Source organism: Falco rusticolus, chromosome 9 (assembly GCF_015220075.1).
Source record: "Falco rusticolus isolate bFalRus1 chromosome 9, bFalRus1.pri, whole genome shotgun sequence".
In the NCBI taxonomy this organism is placed as follows: Eukaryota; Metazoa; Chordata; class Aves; order Falconiformes; family Falconidae; genus Falco; species Falco rusticolus.
The window spans coordinates 34,269,639-34,284,039 of NC_051195.1; the positions used below are offsets into that span (position 1 = coordinate 34,269,639).

The window sequence follows — 14,401 nt, forward strand, 5'->3', positions numbered from 1 at the left end:
AGATGGAATGAGGAAGAGGGAGCCAGAATCTTTTTAGTAAAGCCCAGTGACAGGACAAGAGGCAATGCGCAAAAATTAAACCTGTGAAATTCCATCAGAACACATTATTTTTATTTATTTATTTATTTTTTTGTGGGAATGGTCAAACACTGAAATAGGTAGCCCAAAGCAATTGTGGAGCCTTCATCTGTGAAGATATTCAAAATCGAGGTGGGCACAGTCCTGGCTCTAGGTGACGCTGCTTGAGCAGGGCATTGGATTAGATGATCTCAAGAGCTCCCTTCCTACCTCAGCCATTCTGTGATTCTGGGAGGACAAGGTGAAGGTGACAACCCTGAAGTATCTATTCTATTTATGTTGTGCCTTTTCACAATTATGGATATTTATGTTGCTTGTTGTAATGAAGCTGGATGATTTTCACCTCTGGAATAAGTCACATTTGGGTCTTTCTTATTACCTTAATCAGCAAAAATACATATACTATTTTAACCGGCCCCTGTGATCATCTAAGGATTAATCTGACATCACTTAACTAATTTAATGCAATTTCACATTGCCATTCCTGAAACTTACCATGATAAATTGGAAGCTTTTTTCCTGTTTGCATCTCTAAATTGATAAGCCCTTTCATCTCATGTACAGTTGTTCATACAAGCTGAGATGTGTTGGTAGGTCTGACTTCTTTCTTTGAGCAGTGCCATTGATTCATGGGCTTCAGCGGTGTCCGAACAGGAGGCCACATATGTCACCGTCTCTAAGACACAATCCAACACTGACTGTCAGGCTTTCATACTGGGTTTGCTACCATTTGTTGATACTGAGGATGCTTAAATCTGTGCAGAAACCTCCTGAAAGACTAAGCAAAGCCTTTATTACCTGGTAACCAGTTCTGTAGTACTCAAGGCCTACTGTAAGGAGGAGAATGTTACTGTAAATATTCATAGGGGTATGTTGCAATTTTAACAGGCGTTTGGTAGACCTGTAAGTTCATCAGAACATTTGTGTTTTAATTGCTTGAGTTGTATGGCACAAATACGTGTGAGGGAAATCTCTCAGGACATACAGGGAAACCACCAGCTGTTTGAATCTTGAAGGTCTCCATTGTTTGTACTAGTAGGGGAAGTTTTAATACTGGTTGATAACACTGCAAAGTGCACTCATCTACTTTTTTTCTTACCAAAATATTTGTTTAAAAAATACTTTGTGTGTCATTGTTTAACCCCAGCTGACAACTAAGTACCACGCTTGCTCATTCCCTTCTCCCCAGAGGGATGGGGGGGAGAATCAGGCAAAAGGTAAAACTTCAGGGTTGAGATGATAACACTTTACTAATTGAAATAAAATTAATAATAATGATAATAACAATTGTAATGAAAAGGAGAGAGATGGGGAAAGGAATAAAATCCAAAGGGAAGGGGGGAAAAAACAAGGTGATGCACAATACAGTTGCTCACCACCCACTGACCAGTGCCCAGCTAGTCCCCGAGCAGCGGTCGGCCAGCCCTGGCCAGCTCTCCCCAGTTTATACACTGAGCATGATGGTCTGTGGTATGGAATAGCCCTTTGGCTAGTTGGGGTCAGCTGTCCTGGCTGCGTCTCCTCCCAGTTGCTGCTCCCCCTCCAGCCCTCTCCCTGGTAGAGCCTGAGAAACTGAAAAGTCCTTGACTTAGTAGAAACATTACTTAGCAATAACTAAACCCGTCAATGTGCTATCAACATTATTCTCGCACCAAATCCAAAACACAGCACTATACCAGCTACGAAGAAGAAAATTAACCCTATCCCAGCTGAAACTAGGACATGATGTTATTTTTCTGGTTTTATATTATCATCTGCTTTGCTGGCAGGGAACAGGCAAGCAAGTTTACAGCCTGGTTACTAGGCATTTCCAACACCACTCATTACTTACAACACTAGAGCTCAGTATTCTTAATTTCAGATCACTTACCCTAGCCATATAGCCTCAGAATATGAGATAGATTTAAAAAATGCCTGAAAATTGCTGGTTTCAATTGAAAGGAGAGTCCGTTGAATTAATCCTGATGAATCACAAAATTCTTCCTATTTTGTAGGGGGAGATTTCCTAGTTCCATTCCCTGGGCTCAGATTTCCACAGCATCAAATTGAATTCCAGAACTTCTTTATTTTCTCTGTGGAGTGTAGTGTGGTAAAGACTTTGTCAAGTCTTAAATATGTTTTCTCAGACAGGTGTATTTTGGATGAAGAAAAGTTCAAAATGTTTCATTCATCTTCAAAGATAAAATTGACATGCAAATATAAAACACTGACAAGGGAAAGAAGAGCAAACCTTGTGGTAGAGGACCATTGTTATCTACAGGTGAATTACTTTCAGTATGTTCTTCTCAACTGCCCAGATACTTTCTAGGGAAAAAAAAAATCCTGGTGTTTATATTTAATAGACTTCACCTTGTTTCATGACAGTGCAAGAGAGATCCATGTTTCATGACAGTGCAAGAAAGCTGTCCAGGCTTTCGTGGCAGAACTACATCACACATTTTTATTTTTTCTTCATGAACCCTAGATGTTGCTATAGCTTTCAGTACATGTAATATGAGAACAAATGTTGAGCTTGCTTCTATGAATGGTAATGATTGGATATTATACCGTAGCTCTGAATCTCTCTGAAATATCCGTGCTACTAGAAAAGTTTGTAGTTTGTGGGTAATAGATCTAGTCTTTGCACCAAATCTTAAATTTTTGTCTTGGCTTCTGGTTTTATATCCCTTTTGTAATATGTAAACATGGTGTTTTAAAGAAAATAAATTGAAGGAAGAAAAACTGTCTTGTTCCATTTAGAGAAAATCCTTCTGAATCTTGACTTCAGGCTGCTTAAAATGTTTTTTCCAATCCTCCTTACTCTTTGGGGGTTCCAGGAATATGTAATTCTAAAACAGTTAAAGGAGAAATATCTCTGAGAAAGAGACACAACAGCTTATTTTCCACCCTTGTGTGACATGAATAATTCTTAGTACTTAGGGATCCAAGCGAATTTCAGTGGATTTCACCTGTTGTAATGAACTACAGTCAAACCTCTCTTTCTGGACTAAGCTATAAATATATAACGTAATGTAGTGGTAGCCTAGCTGACAGGCAGATGGTCAGACCCGCCTCACAGTATTGGCAGCGTTCTGAGTGGAAGGTAAATGAGAATCTCATTAGACAAAGAGGTGTATTTACTTCTTCATGAAATGATAGTAGAAACTGTCTTATCTGGATGCAGAATTGAGCAAAAGTACAGTAAAAGGATCGCCAGTGAGAATGTGTTAAGAAGTGTTTACAGCGGGCTCCTAAAGGCAGGAGGCTTCAAGTTCAATGACTTTAGCATGAATAGGGAACTATTTTAAAATGACTCCAGTAGGTGTCTTGCCAGATATGAGTAGTGGAATTTGAGATGCTAGCACATTGTCCGCAGCAGCATGCCACAGATTGTGATTCCCGACTCCTTCACTGATGGAACAACCTGAACGCCAAGCACCAGCCCTGAAGGACCTTTTCCCTCCATATTTCGTAGGGTGGTTGTGCTGTTCAACCTGAACGCCAAGCACCAGCCCTGAAGGACCTTTTCCCTCCATATTTCATAGGGTGGTTGTGCTGTTCCGGTGTCATAAACAAGGTGCACACCAGAGATGACATAGAATATGTGGAATGACAAAAACTAAAATAAGTATATCCACTAAACTGATTCCATTCCATTACAGTTGCAAGAGCTGGAGGTTGGCTTTTCAGATAGAGAATATACTAGGTGTTGCTATGATCAAACTGAAAAGTATTTGTTCAGCTTAGGAAAAAATTAATTGGCTATAGCATCCAATGTTAATTTATAAAAATAACAAACTAATATTCATACATGTAGGGCTACATTAGACTAGGGAAAAAAAGTGTTGCTTCCTTCCTGTTGTTATTTTGTACACTTAGTATTTGCTTGCATTAGTTAATATCACTTGGACCTTCACAACCCTGTTCTGTCTTCAGCTGTATGCATATTCCAATTACATTTGAGCTCCAAATAACTAAGGGTATGGAAATGGAAACCAAGTTTTGAAAATCAGGACCTTGCTTCTATTGCCCCTTGCTTTAAATAAAAAACGTCTATTCCTGTCCAAGATATTTACACTTAATATCCACCTATTTCATCTCTAATGAATTATTCATACATGTATACGTGAATACTGTATGTAGAACCTTTCATTAGAGAAAGAGAGCTTCTGAGTTCTGGAGCATATACCAATATCTCCTCCTCAGGTGTTTCTTTGATATGCCAGAACATCTTTCTACTGAAATCTTAATCCAAAGTTTCTACAGTGAAATGAGTTTTTATGCAGTTTCCAGTCACCATCAGAGAGAGCTTTTTCATGATCCCTGTTTCTTCTGCTAGCAACAGTATTTCATGTTTCATATATAATTTTTTCTTTGCCAGCTGATTTCTATTAAAATCTGTTTATTGTTTCAGAAATTCATTTTGAAGTGGCATATTGCATTCCTGCATCTCTAAGCCCTCTGCCCTTCTTCGTAGCCCAGGCTTTAAAGTGGGGAGGAGGAAGAAATACGGAGAGATTTTTGTTTCTGAGGATGTCAGGCCTCAGGAGGATCTCAGCTGCGCGGTCATGGGAGGGAAACATGTTCAGGTAGTGCTGGTGCCTTGTAACAGACAGTCAGAAGCAGCATCAGGAGGGCATGGAGGGACCACACTGCTCAGTTTCTATTTCTCAGTGTTTCACAGTGTGGCTGTTGATGCCAGCAAAGTACCTTTTCCGCTAACTTCAGTTTGAATATTGCTGGTTTGTTGCACGGCCAGTCGCTGAGCTGCTCCCTCTGGCTCTGTATCTACCACCACCTCTTCCCTCCTGGCCTCTGGCTCTGTATCTACCACCACCTCTTCCCTCCTGGCCCTCCCGTCCCCCTTCCCTCCTGCTCGCCAGCTTTCCCAGCTGTGACCTTCCCAATCCTAGCTCCACATTTCTCTTTAATACTCTGTCCAGATACTCTTGCACGTATTCGTGCAAATTGTGGCACCATCCCTGTTCCCCTTCACTCTGTTTCCTCTCCAAGATTTGACTCCACAGCAGCATGGGCCTTGCATGTTTGTGGCCATGAGAAGTGTCCCCAGTAGCCCACCTCACCTTGTCCAGTAGTGTTCAAAGCCTGTTCCCTCTGCTCAGTGGCCCTCTGCACTTGTCTGTGTTGTCGCAAATGCAGGATACAGATGTTTTTAGTATATTCGTATATTTACAAATACGTAAAGTGCTTACTGTAAAGTAAGGAAATGGTGCATTTTCATTATTTAAGTCCTGTTCTCTAACTGCTTCAGAATACCAAAAAATACTTTTCCAACTACTTTTTTTGAGGAGATGAGAAAAACTTATTTTATAGAGTTTTCACAGTCTCTGCAGTATTGGAAGACCATTTCTGTTAAAAGCTTATCTTTTGGGTACTCAGCACCTTTCAACTGGAATTCCAATAAAATGAATGCTTATCTTTCACCTCAGTAGGTTTGGGATTATACCATTAATGCAGCAAATAAGGAATGTCGAATCTGTTCAGTAATACAGATTTGCTAACTATAGTACAAAAAATAGTGATACAAATTTGGCCATTTTGTCTCTGTTCTGGAAGAAGTCCCAGGTTATTTTAATGTTTGCTAATGTGCAGGAAGTCGTTATTGTGCCACATACCATGGGACAACTCAACTTCAGTCTTGTTAGGAACTGGCATCCAGTTGAAGTAAGTTTAAGACTGATTTTGGGATGAGCAAAACATTGCAATAACTTCTTAATTATACTTTATTATATGTAGTAGAAACATAATTTTCAGACTGTGGATTTTTATTCCATGCTAGAATGATGGAAACATTTTGTTTCAGATATCAGAAATTTTGTGCTTAAATACTTCCCATGTGCATTCTGGACGAGTAATCATACAGGCTGAAATGTGTATGTATTTTCACAAATACCTTGCACTTGTCATAGAATGCCTTTAAATACATTGATATTTGAATTATACACTGATCTAGGAAGATAACTTCTGAAACATTATTTTAAAAGCACTGTATTGGATCACCCCTACTTGTGTAGACTGTTCACTACCTCTCACTGAATCACTGAAAACAGCATTTTAGCGTGATCTTCAGTGCTGGCACTCTCTATCATATTTACTGGCATAAGATGCTGTTTATTGATGAAGGTATTCCTAAGTCCATAGCAAAGCCTTTAAAGACTTGTTCTCCTAATAAAAATGTGAAATTATAGGTTGAGGTATGTGTTTATATTTTTTGGTCTGAAGTTTCACTACCTGCTTCTTTCAATTTTGAAATTATTTAGCCTCAGGGAAGTTTCCCACCTGTGATAACATTTCAGAGTTTGTTGTCTGGTTCTGAGCAGTTAAGGCAAATAAAAGAAATGAGGATAAAAATAGAAGGATAAATGAATAGCAGTTCTAGCAGTCTGTTTCTAGCAGTCTGAGCAAACTCTTCACAAACTACCTTGGTTTGGCAAAGGGATAATGGAAAAAGCCACCAGTTTGTTTTTCCTCCATTATGTAGTCTCTTTCCTTATTTGAACAACATTCTCAGCCACTGCACTTTGGTGTCTCAGAGAAATGTCAGAATTTTATCTAACGTAGGTTGTCCAGACAACTGGTTGTGATAGGTGGACAAAAAAACGTGAAGTCATACCTATAGCAAGGAAAAATTCAATTTGTGTTGGCCTGAGAAGTTCTCTTTATCAGGTTTCATATTCTTCCTGAGAGAGGGAAAAAAAAAAAAAAAAAGAAGAAAACAAAAAAAAAAAGTTATAGAGAATTTGTCCAAAAAGGTTCAGGTAGTTAGGAACTGCTGGTTAGTCTTTAATATAGTCTTTAATGGGTGGAATTCAACTTCCGGTAGGCTGTACCTAGACAGTCTTCCCTTTTACTCATGATTTCTTCTCTCCCTCCCATCCTATACCACAACCACTTCTTTTGAACTTTCATCAGGTGAAATTAATTGATTCCAAGTGATACGGGCTTGGCAATGACAGTCAATCTGTCACAACCCTTATAAAGGCACAGCTGACTAGAATTACAAATTCACCTTTTGACCTTCAAATCTATTAATATCCTGCTAATTTAAAGACTTTACTTAGTGATTTCATTGTACACAGAACAGAAGCTCTGTACTTCATTCAAAAAGCAGGCTTTGGTGAGTTATTATTTTGGGTGCCTAAGTAAACAACAAGATTTTTGATAGTTTTTAACAGATTTTTTTTGCTACGTGGGTATGGCTGAATTTGCACAGCATGAGGTCTTGTTGGGCAAAGACTTTGTATTACAGCTTACATCAAGAAGAAAAGTTGATGAGCTTAGACTTGACAAAATGGATTTCACTCTATGTTTTGGGGGGGTTTTATATATGTTTTTTCTTTGAAGCCTTCTGCCTCTACTTCCTGTCAGGCGAACAGTGTTTTCCTCCAATTGCACTAAAGAACAAAGTTTAACATTAAAAAATTTATCTGTATTGAACATGCTTTTCTAGGTAAAGTCAATATCAAAAGAGTTTTCGTGGTAGATCATCTTTCAAGTGCAGTATTTTGCTCTTTTACAACTTAGGATGGAAGAGTTGCACAAATTTTAATTTTTATTTTTTTTTTGGTAGAAGTGGTAGGGGGGAAGCCCAAACTTTTGTCTTGAAGTGAGGCATAGAAGCAGAGGAATGAAAAACCACTGTTCTCACCCCAGTATGGCATAACTGAAGAGTAGCTTATCTGGATGTTGCTTCATATAGTTCAAGTCTTACCATACTACTTTATGCTAATGATTTTAGTGCCATGCTTATAGAGTATATTTTCTCCTGTAATTGCTGCCATATACTGTCCAAAAAGTTACCAAATTGTTGCATGGACTAGCATGCAATTGGATAAGTACTGAACCTTAAGGAAACTTAGTCCAGTTGCAGGTGAAATGTCTGCTTGTGTAATGTGTGTCAGGTGAGGATGTAACCTCTGATTTTTGCAACTAATACTGGCTGTTCAAGCCTATTTTTAAATCAAAACTTTGTTAGTTTTCAGTTGGACCTGGTTTGTACAATTTCACTTTTGAACAATGAGGCTTATTTTGGCCCAGTAGCCAAATTTTACTTGATTACTAAGTAAATGTATCCATTGTAAAATTGAAATTAATGCCATCCTTATTGAAAGAGTCAGGAGTCCAATGTAGGAAACTGTTTACTGTCTAGCTTGGTTTCATGTCAGAGTGAGCTCAACTGCTGATCTGTTCCACTGGTCATCTTTCTGAACCAGCACAATGTTTTTCTTTGAGCTGTTACAGCCTTGTTTTGAGAAACTACTGCTTGATATTGGCTACTGTTGTAAGGAATTGTAGACCCACAGAATTGTTGTTCATGGCTTTGAAAACTGCCTTTTCACAATTTTATGTCAGTCTATTTTAGGTCATTTACACACATCTGTCCATTCGTGTTTCTCTACATCTTTTCTTGGCTCAAGTGCCTTTTTGTTTTCTTCATACTAACTCCTCTAGTTCAACGGCTGGTCCTTCCACTGATTCTGTGATCTTGCATTCCTTCCATATTTTGCTAACTCCTCCCTTGCTCTTAATTTCCAGCATCAGCTCTCTGGCACATTGTGGTTGTTTTTCTGCCACTTGCTATTTACCTTGTATTACTTCACTAGCTCCAGAAAAGTAAATGTAAAATTTTATATGAAATTTTATACTCTTGGCCTAATCATCACAATTGTAATAAATGCTCATGGTTGTAAACCTGCCCAGTTATTGGCAGAGCATAAATATTTACATATTGAATTACAAGTGTGTGTGTGCACATGCATTCATGGGCATGCTGGGGAGGAGAGGTTGTCTGTTTTGTTTAGTACGTTTCCAAAAAGGTTTGCAAGATAATAATTTCTTTCTGTGAGTGAGGTTAAGCTCAGTATAATGATGCTTGAATCTAGGTTATAATGAGTAGCTAATTGTTGTGGTTTGCATTTTTGTTAAATAAACCATACAATTTACATGGCATATCTTGCAAAGATAAATATTAACATGCATGTGCCTGGCTGGTCTCTACTGTGGTGAATTTTTCCATATTTTATGGCTTCTGTGAGTATAAATGTGAGGATTTGGAGTGTTGGTGTATTTGGGGGTTTGGTTCCTGTTTAGCTCTCTTGCACGATCTAGACAGACACCATGCAAAACAGTTAGATGAAGAGGATTACTCAGTCTCTGTTTTTTTCATTATTCACATAGATGCAATAATTTTATGTTTTTATTAAATGTGTCTTGAAAGTATTAATCCGATTTTTGTAATGGAGTGTTGTAAGATTTACATGTGTTGAATGTCTTGGCATTTGACTGCTACAAAACCTGGCTGGAATGACACCTTGAGAAATTTTGTGAAAATGACTGATAATATCTTATTTTCTTTGTATGGAAGTGCTTTTGCTGTTTGAGTGCTGTGTTTTTCAGTAGTGAAATATTAATTTGAGATGCATTAAGAATGAAACTTAGATACCACATTAATTTTTCCCATTATTTTGATTTTTAAAAATTTACTGTTTTCAATGTTACGGTGAGGATGTATTTTAAAACCAATCTAGAAATTATATTTTCTTAAATGAGTTTTAAATGGTGAGGCAGTCTTGTGCAAATGTTAATGAGTCAAGTGGAGGGCTTTTCATTGCATACAACATAAAATACTCTGCAGAACAAAAATTCTACCGTCACCATAAGTTTTATAAATGTCATGTACTAGATTATTTGCTAGAACTATTTATAGTAGAGTAAATGTGAAGTTTAACACTGTCTCTATTTTTTGTCATTGCAGTTTCTTGTGCTGAAAAGTTATTGTCTTAATTATTTTAGATTTTTAAATAACCCAACAGATGCAGAAAAAACATGTTACTTTCTTGCACTAGTTGGTTCATGGTGTGTTAAGGCTTAGATTAATTATTATAAAACAAGACTGCTCTACAGTTTTCAGTTTGTATAAAAGTAGGACAGGATGAAACTTCAGTAAAAAAATATTCAGGATCAAATATAATAAATTATGGAGCTGCAGTTATGTTTTATTGTCTTTTTCTGAATTAATTAAGCAGGTAAGGTACCTAAATCAGATGGAAGAAAGTGATACTTGATTATAGACCTGCTTTACCATCTTCTGAACTAATTGTAGGCACTTAACTCCATCTTTGGAGAAAACACTTCTAAATACTTCTAAGAATCTGGCCCACAGAAATGGAAACGATGCTAAATTGTGGAATAAATTAATCATTTGCAAATGTAAGATGCTTGGATAAATTTTACTGTTTTCCCCATGTGATGACAGGGGGTTTTGTTTTATTGAGCTACTAAAACAAGAAAATAATGTTTTTAATTTCCTTTTTCCAAGAAAGTTGTTTCAAATTCAAAATTTTGGGGAAAAAAAATAATAAATCACAAAACAAGTAAGAATATTCCAGAAGCTGCACAGACCTTAAAGAAATATATGGAGGTATGGCATAGCCTACTGACGACCCAAAAAGGACAAAATAGAGGTTGAAAGGTTTTCCTTTGGCAGAAATTGCCACATGATAATGGCTCTGCAAATAGAGTGATTGTTACATTAAGAAAGTAATTTAAACTATTAGTTCAAAATCAGTTTGACTGCAGTTTCTTAATTGCAGGTTTTTACTTCTAAATTAAATGTGTATTTCTTTGTCTGTAAAGAGCAATGCATACTATTTTACTTAATTTTCCTCTTAGATACATAGGTAGCTATTTGCATAATCATGTTTCTTAAAGTATTTGAAATACTTAGGTTTTGTTTGTTACAAATGGTCTGTTGTTCATCTAATTCTCTGCATAAGGCACTTGCAGCGTTATATAGATGTTTTGTCTAGGAACTACTATGTTTTGGTAGCAAATGAATGTTTTAATATTTATGTTGTACATTTATGAAATTTGAAGCAAAATTTTAGTACAGGCAGGTAGAATACTGAATTAACACTGGAAGTAGCTTTATATCATCTCCTGTTGTGTTGAATTTTTGCTTGTTAGAATACTCAAAGAAAGCTCCTGTTGTCAAAACCCAGATGACCTGTGTTTTCACTCATATCTACAACACAGGTCTGGAGTCTGAGCTTTAACAGTTTTAGTTCTGTACAAGTTGTAGGCTATCAGACCTTCTGTTACAGTTTATTCATGCATAAAATAACATTTTCAGCTTTGCATAATGGTAAAAAGTTCTTAAATTGTAAAGTTCTGCAAATGTGCAGAGTATTGTTGAAGTTCTGTAGTATCCTTGTTAGCCATTTTAAATGCTTGCCTGTAATGCACATACTAAATGTTGCTTGTGCTGTTAAGTTTAATAGTATTTCTTCACAGATGTAATTCTTAAGAAATCAAATGTATAACTTCCATATTTTGAAATGTTACGTTATTGACCGTTTATTATAATGGAGTACCTAGCTGCAAAAATACCTGTAGGGGCTTGGTATTTCCTTTCCAGATGTTTTCCAAGAGTATGCTAGAGTTTCAATGATACGTGTCTGTGTAAATTATCAGGAGACTAATTGCTGGCTTCTAATTTTTTCTTTAGAGATGTGATTGCTTGAGTACCAAACTAGAAATCAGAAGAAAACAGCATGGTTTTACAAGGGCCTGGTCCAGATTTCATTAAAGGCAGTAGGAGAGTTTCTCTTGATATTGCTTGAGATCACATTGGAAAGAATTGGGCATAAGTAAAATCAGAAAGGCCACAACTGTTACCTGGCTACTTCTTTTCTTATGAGCTTTATTGTAGTTTGGTAAAATTTGTTAATGTCCACTTGATATTGAGTAGCCTTTAAAGTGGCTTTATTTTTGGTGTTAGGAAATAGCACCATGAATGATCATTCTATATTTGGGAGACATTAAGTTCAGAACTGAAGATATAGGTCATGAAGCCAGACTGTAGATTAATAAAAGCTTTTGCGTGTTTGAAAACTGCTTGGAAATGATCCGAGTAGTCTCTATTCTTAACTTTAAATGTTTTGGGGTTTTTGTATTGTGTCAAATACAGCGCTTTCTTATCTCCAAAGATTAAATTTGCCCATTTTGCCTATGTAATATTTATATATGGACAGGAAATAGAAGTCAGTATCCAGATTTGTTGACCCCTGAGATATAATATTGACCTCAGTGAGTATTAACTTCTCAGATCAATAAATGCTGTTATTGACCTCAAAGAAAAATCGATAGCAGCTTGTTAATTTGCAAACTGTGACTGCAAGAAAATGGTACACATTTTGTTCTTCATTATCACCTATTTATATCTATATTTTAACGCCTTCAGTATTTCCACCTAGAGATCATCATGTCAAAACATTTCAATCCCAGCTGTTAGAAGGTTAGGGAGACAGGCATTATACATTATGGAATAATTGATGAGCAGTACATGTTATTTCCCATATCTCATGAAAATAATACCCTGAACAGTTGTGTATCACCTGTGTTGTTTTCCTTTTTTGGGTAGTCCAGTTAATTTTGTTTTATTTTCTCTGGTGTGCTTCATCAAAACATGGCATAAAAGTACTACCATTTTAGCTGCCAAAAGAACATTTCTACATGAATAATAAGGGGGATGAAAGACTGACTACTGGAAACGAGGAGACTGAAAGTGATCACTATAAAAATCATAATTAATATACAGTAGATTTTTTCTATTTGCATAAGGATGACAGGTTTCTAGGCAAGAATCTGTTCTTGCAGCAGGCTGAAATATAACTGTGACTGTGTAACAAAGAAGAAAGTTTTAAATGAAAAAGTATGGGTGGAGAGGTGGTGTTTTGTATCGTAGCAGGTTCTGTATATAAACACTGAAATGTCAGGTTTTACATAGTTTGAAATGCCTGTTGCTGAAATTCAAATGTCATAACAGTTCTGCATATGTATCACTTTGATATTTAAACTTAAAAACCTCATAAATGATTTAATATTACTTTGGCCTTGTTATGATCAGACTGCCAAAAAAAGGCAGAGGCTGATTTTTATCTGGTCTGGAAGTAGTGTTTTCATTCACAGAAGACAAAGCACAAGACTGTGAGCCTTTTACAATCATTAATTCTGTCTGATACATCTGCAGTGATTTCAGCAAACTGATTGCTATGTTTAGAAAACTTTTCCTTCATCAAATGACAGCGTGAGAGGCATTCAAATGCAAAAATAAGGCATTAGTTTAATTTTTACAATATGTGAAGTGGCTGCAGGTTTTTTGCCAGTTTGATGGCCGTATGGTTTTAATATCATGAGCTCCCAGAGCTTCATTTGTGCATCCATGTTACCCTCTTGAGAGACAGAGTCAATGATGTTACATTCATTCTGTAGATAGGTAGACCAAAGCCTAATGAGGTTAAATTAAAAAACAAACAAACAAACAAACCCAAAACGGCACCAAGCTAGATTAATCTCCGAGGCTCAGATAAATGAGGCCAGAGCAGTATCTTCTCTGTCTTACAGAAGTAGTCCTGAATGGTCAGGAAAGGTGGTATCTGTAAGCCTATATAAACATTCCGAATAGTAGGAACAATTTCCCCACTTCCCTCTGGTGTTTTGAGTCATCCTTGAATAACCAAAGAGTTTGCATCCTTCTACAAGAGGCCAAAGCAGAAGTGCTGTGGAAAGGTGGCAGATTTGGGAATGATGGGGGGCTTATAGTCACACTGCAGGAGCAGAGAGATCACATCAGTTTTACAGTTCAGGTTTATCTCTTTTCAGCCCACATGGATTGCAGAGCAGCACCCAGGTATTCAAAGTGCCAAATTGTCTATAGTCTATCAGAATTTTACTAGTACAGCTGGGAATAAAATCTGGGGCAACCAGACAAACTCTTGATTGTGAGCCAAAGGTGGCTCCTTGATTCTGCAGACCACTTATTTTTCAGCCTGGGAGTTATCTAGCCTGCTCAGGAGCACTGCGCTATAGGGGTTTGATTTCAACATGACCCCAGGTCTCAGGATTCCAGGAGGTGGTGCTGGTGGCAGCTCTCATGGTGCCTTAATGGCTGCCTGGCACCTGGTGAATTCCCTGCTCTGGAACAGTTGTCTTTCAGCTGTGCTGGAGTTCAAGAAAAAGCCTTAGGAATTCAAAGTCCTCTGCTATGAACACCTAATGCTTTATTTTCCCTTTTAATATTCTGGGTAATCAGTAGAGCTGTGCACTTAACCGATGAGAAGCTCTTAGGACTGATGCTAGGTCTAACATACCTTAGAGAGAAGGACATATAATATGATCCACAGTGTTTTAATTGTTTCAAAAGTCTTGTTCAGAATCCAGCTTGTGTGGTATGTCAGAAGGAGTTCAGTTTATAACTATAAAATCACTGAATTTAACTTCTCAATAGATGTCACTGATGGCAGAGTTAATGATTTCCATAATT

General features: G+C 37.1%; 1 protein-coding gene across 7 annotated transcripts in view; it reads left to right on the top strand.

Annotated features, from left to right (window-relative positions):
• VTI1A (vesicle transport through interaction with t-SNAREs 1A) overlaps nt 1-14,401 on the top strand; it is a 276,781-nt gene that overhangs the window by 69,733 nt on the left and 192,647 nt on the right. The window contains exon 7 of one of the 7 annotated variants that reach the window (XM_037401452.1): nt 2,073-2,789. The exons of 4 other annotated variants lie outside the window; for them this stretch is intronic. In XM_037401452.1, the coding sequence (XP_037257349.1) occupies nt 2,073-2,386 (314 nt within the window). In that variant the 3' untranslated portion in view covers nt 2,387-2,789. Of the gene's footprint in view, nt 1-2,072; nt 2,790-4,471; nt 4,844-14,401 lie in introns of those variants that run through there. 2 more of the 7 variants (XM_037401455.1, XM_037401458.1) reach the window with 2 other exon arrangements.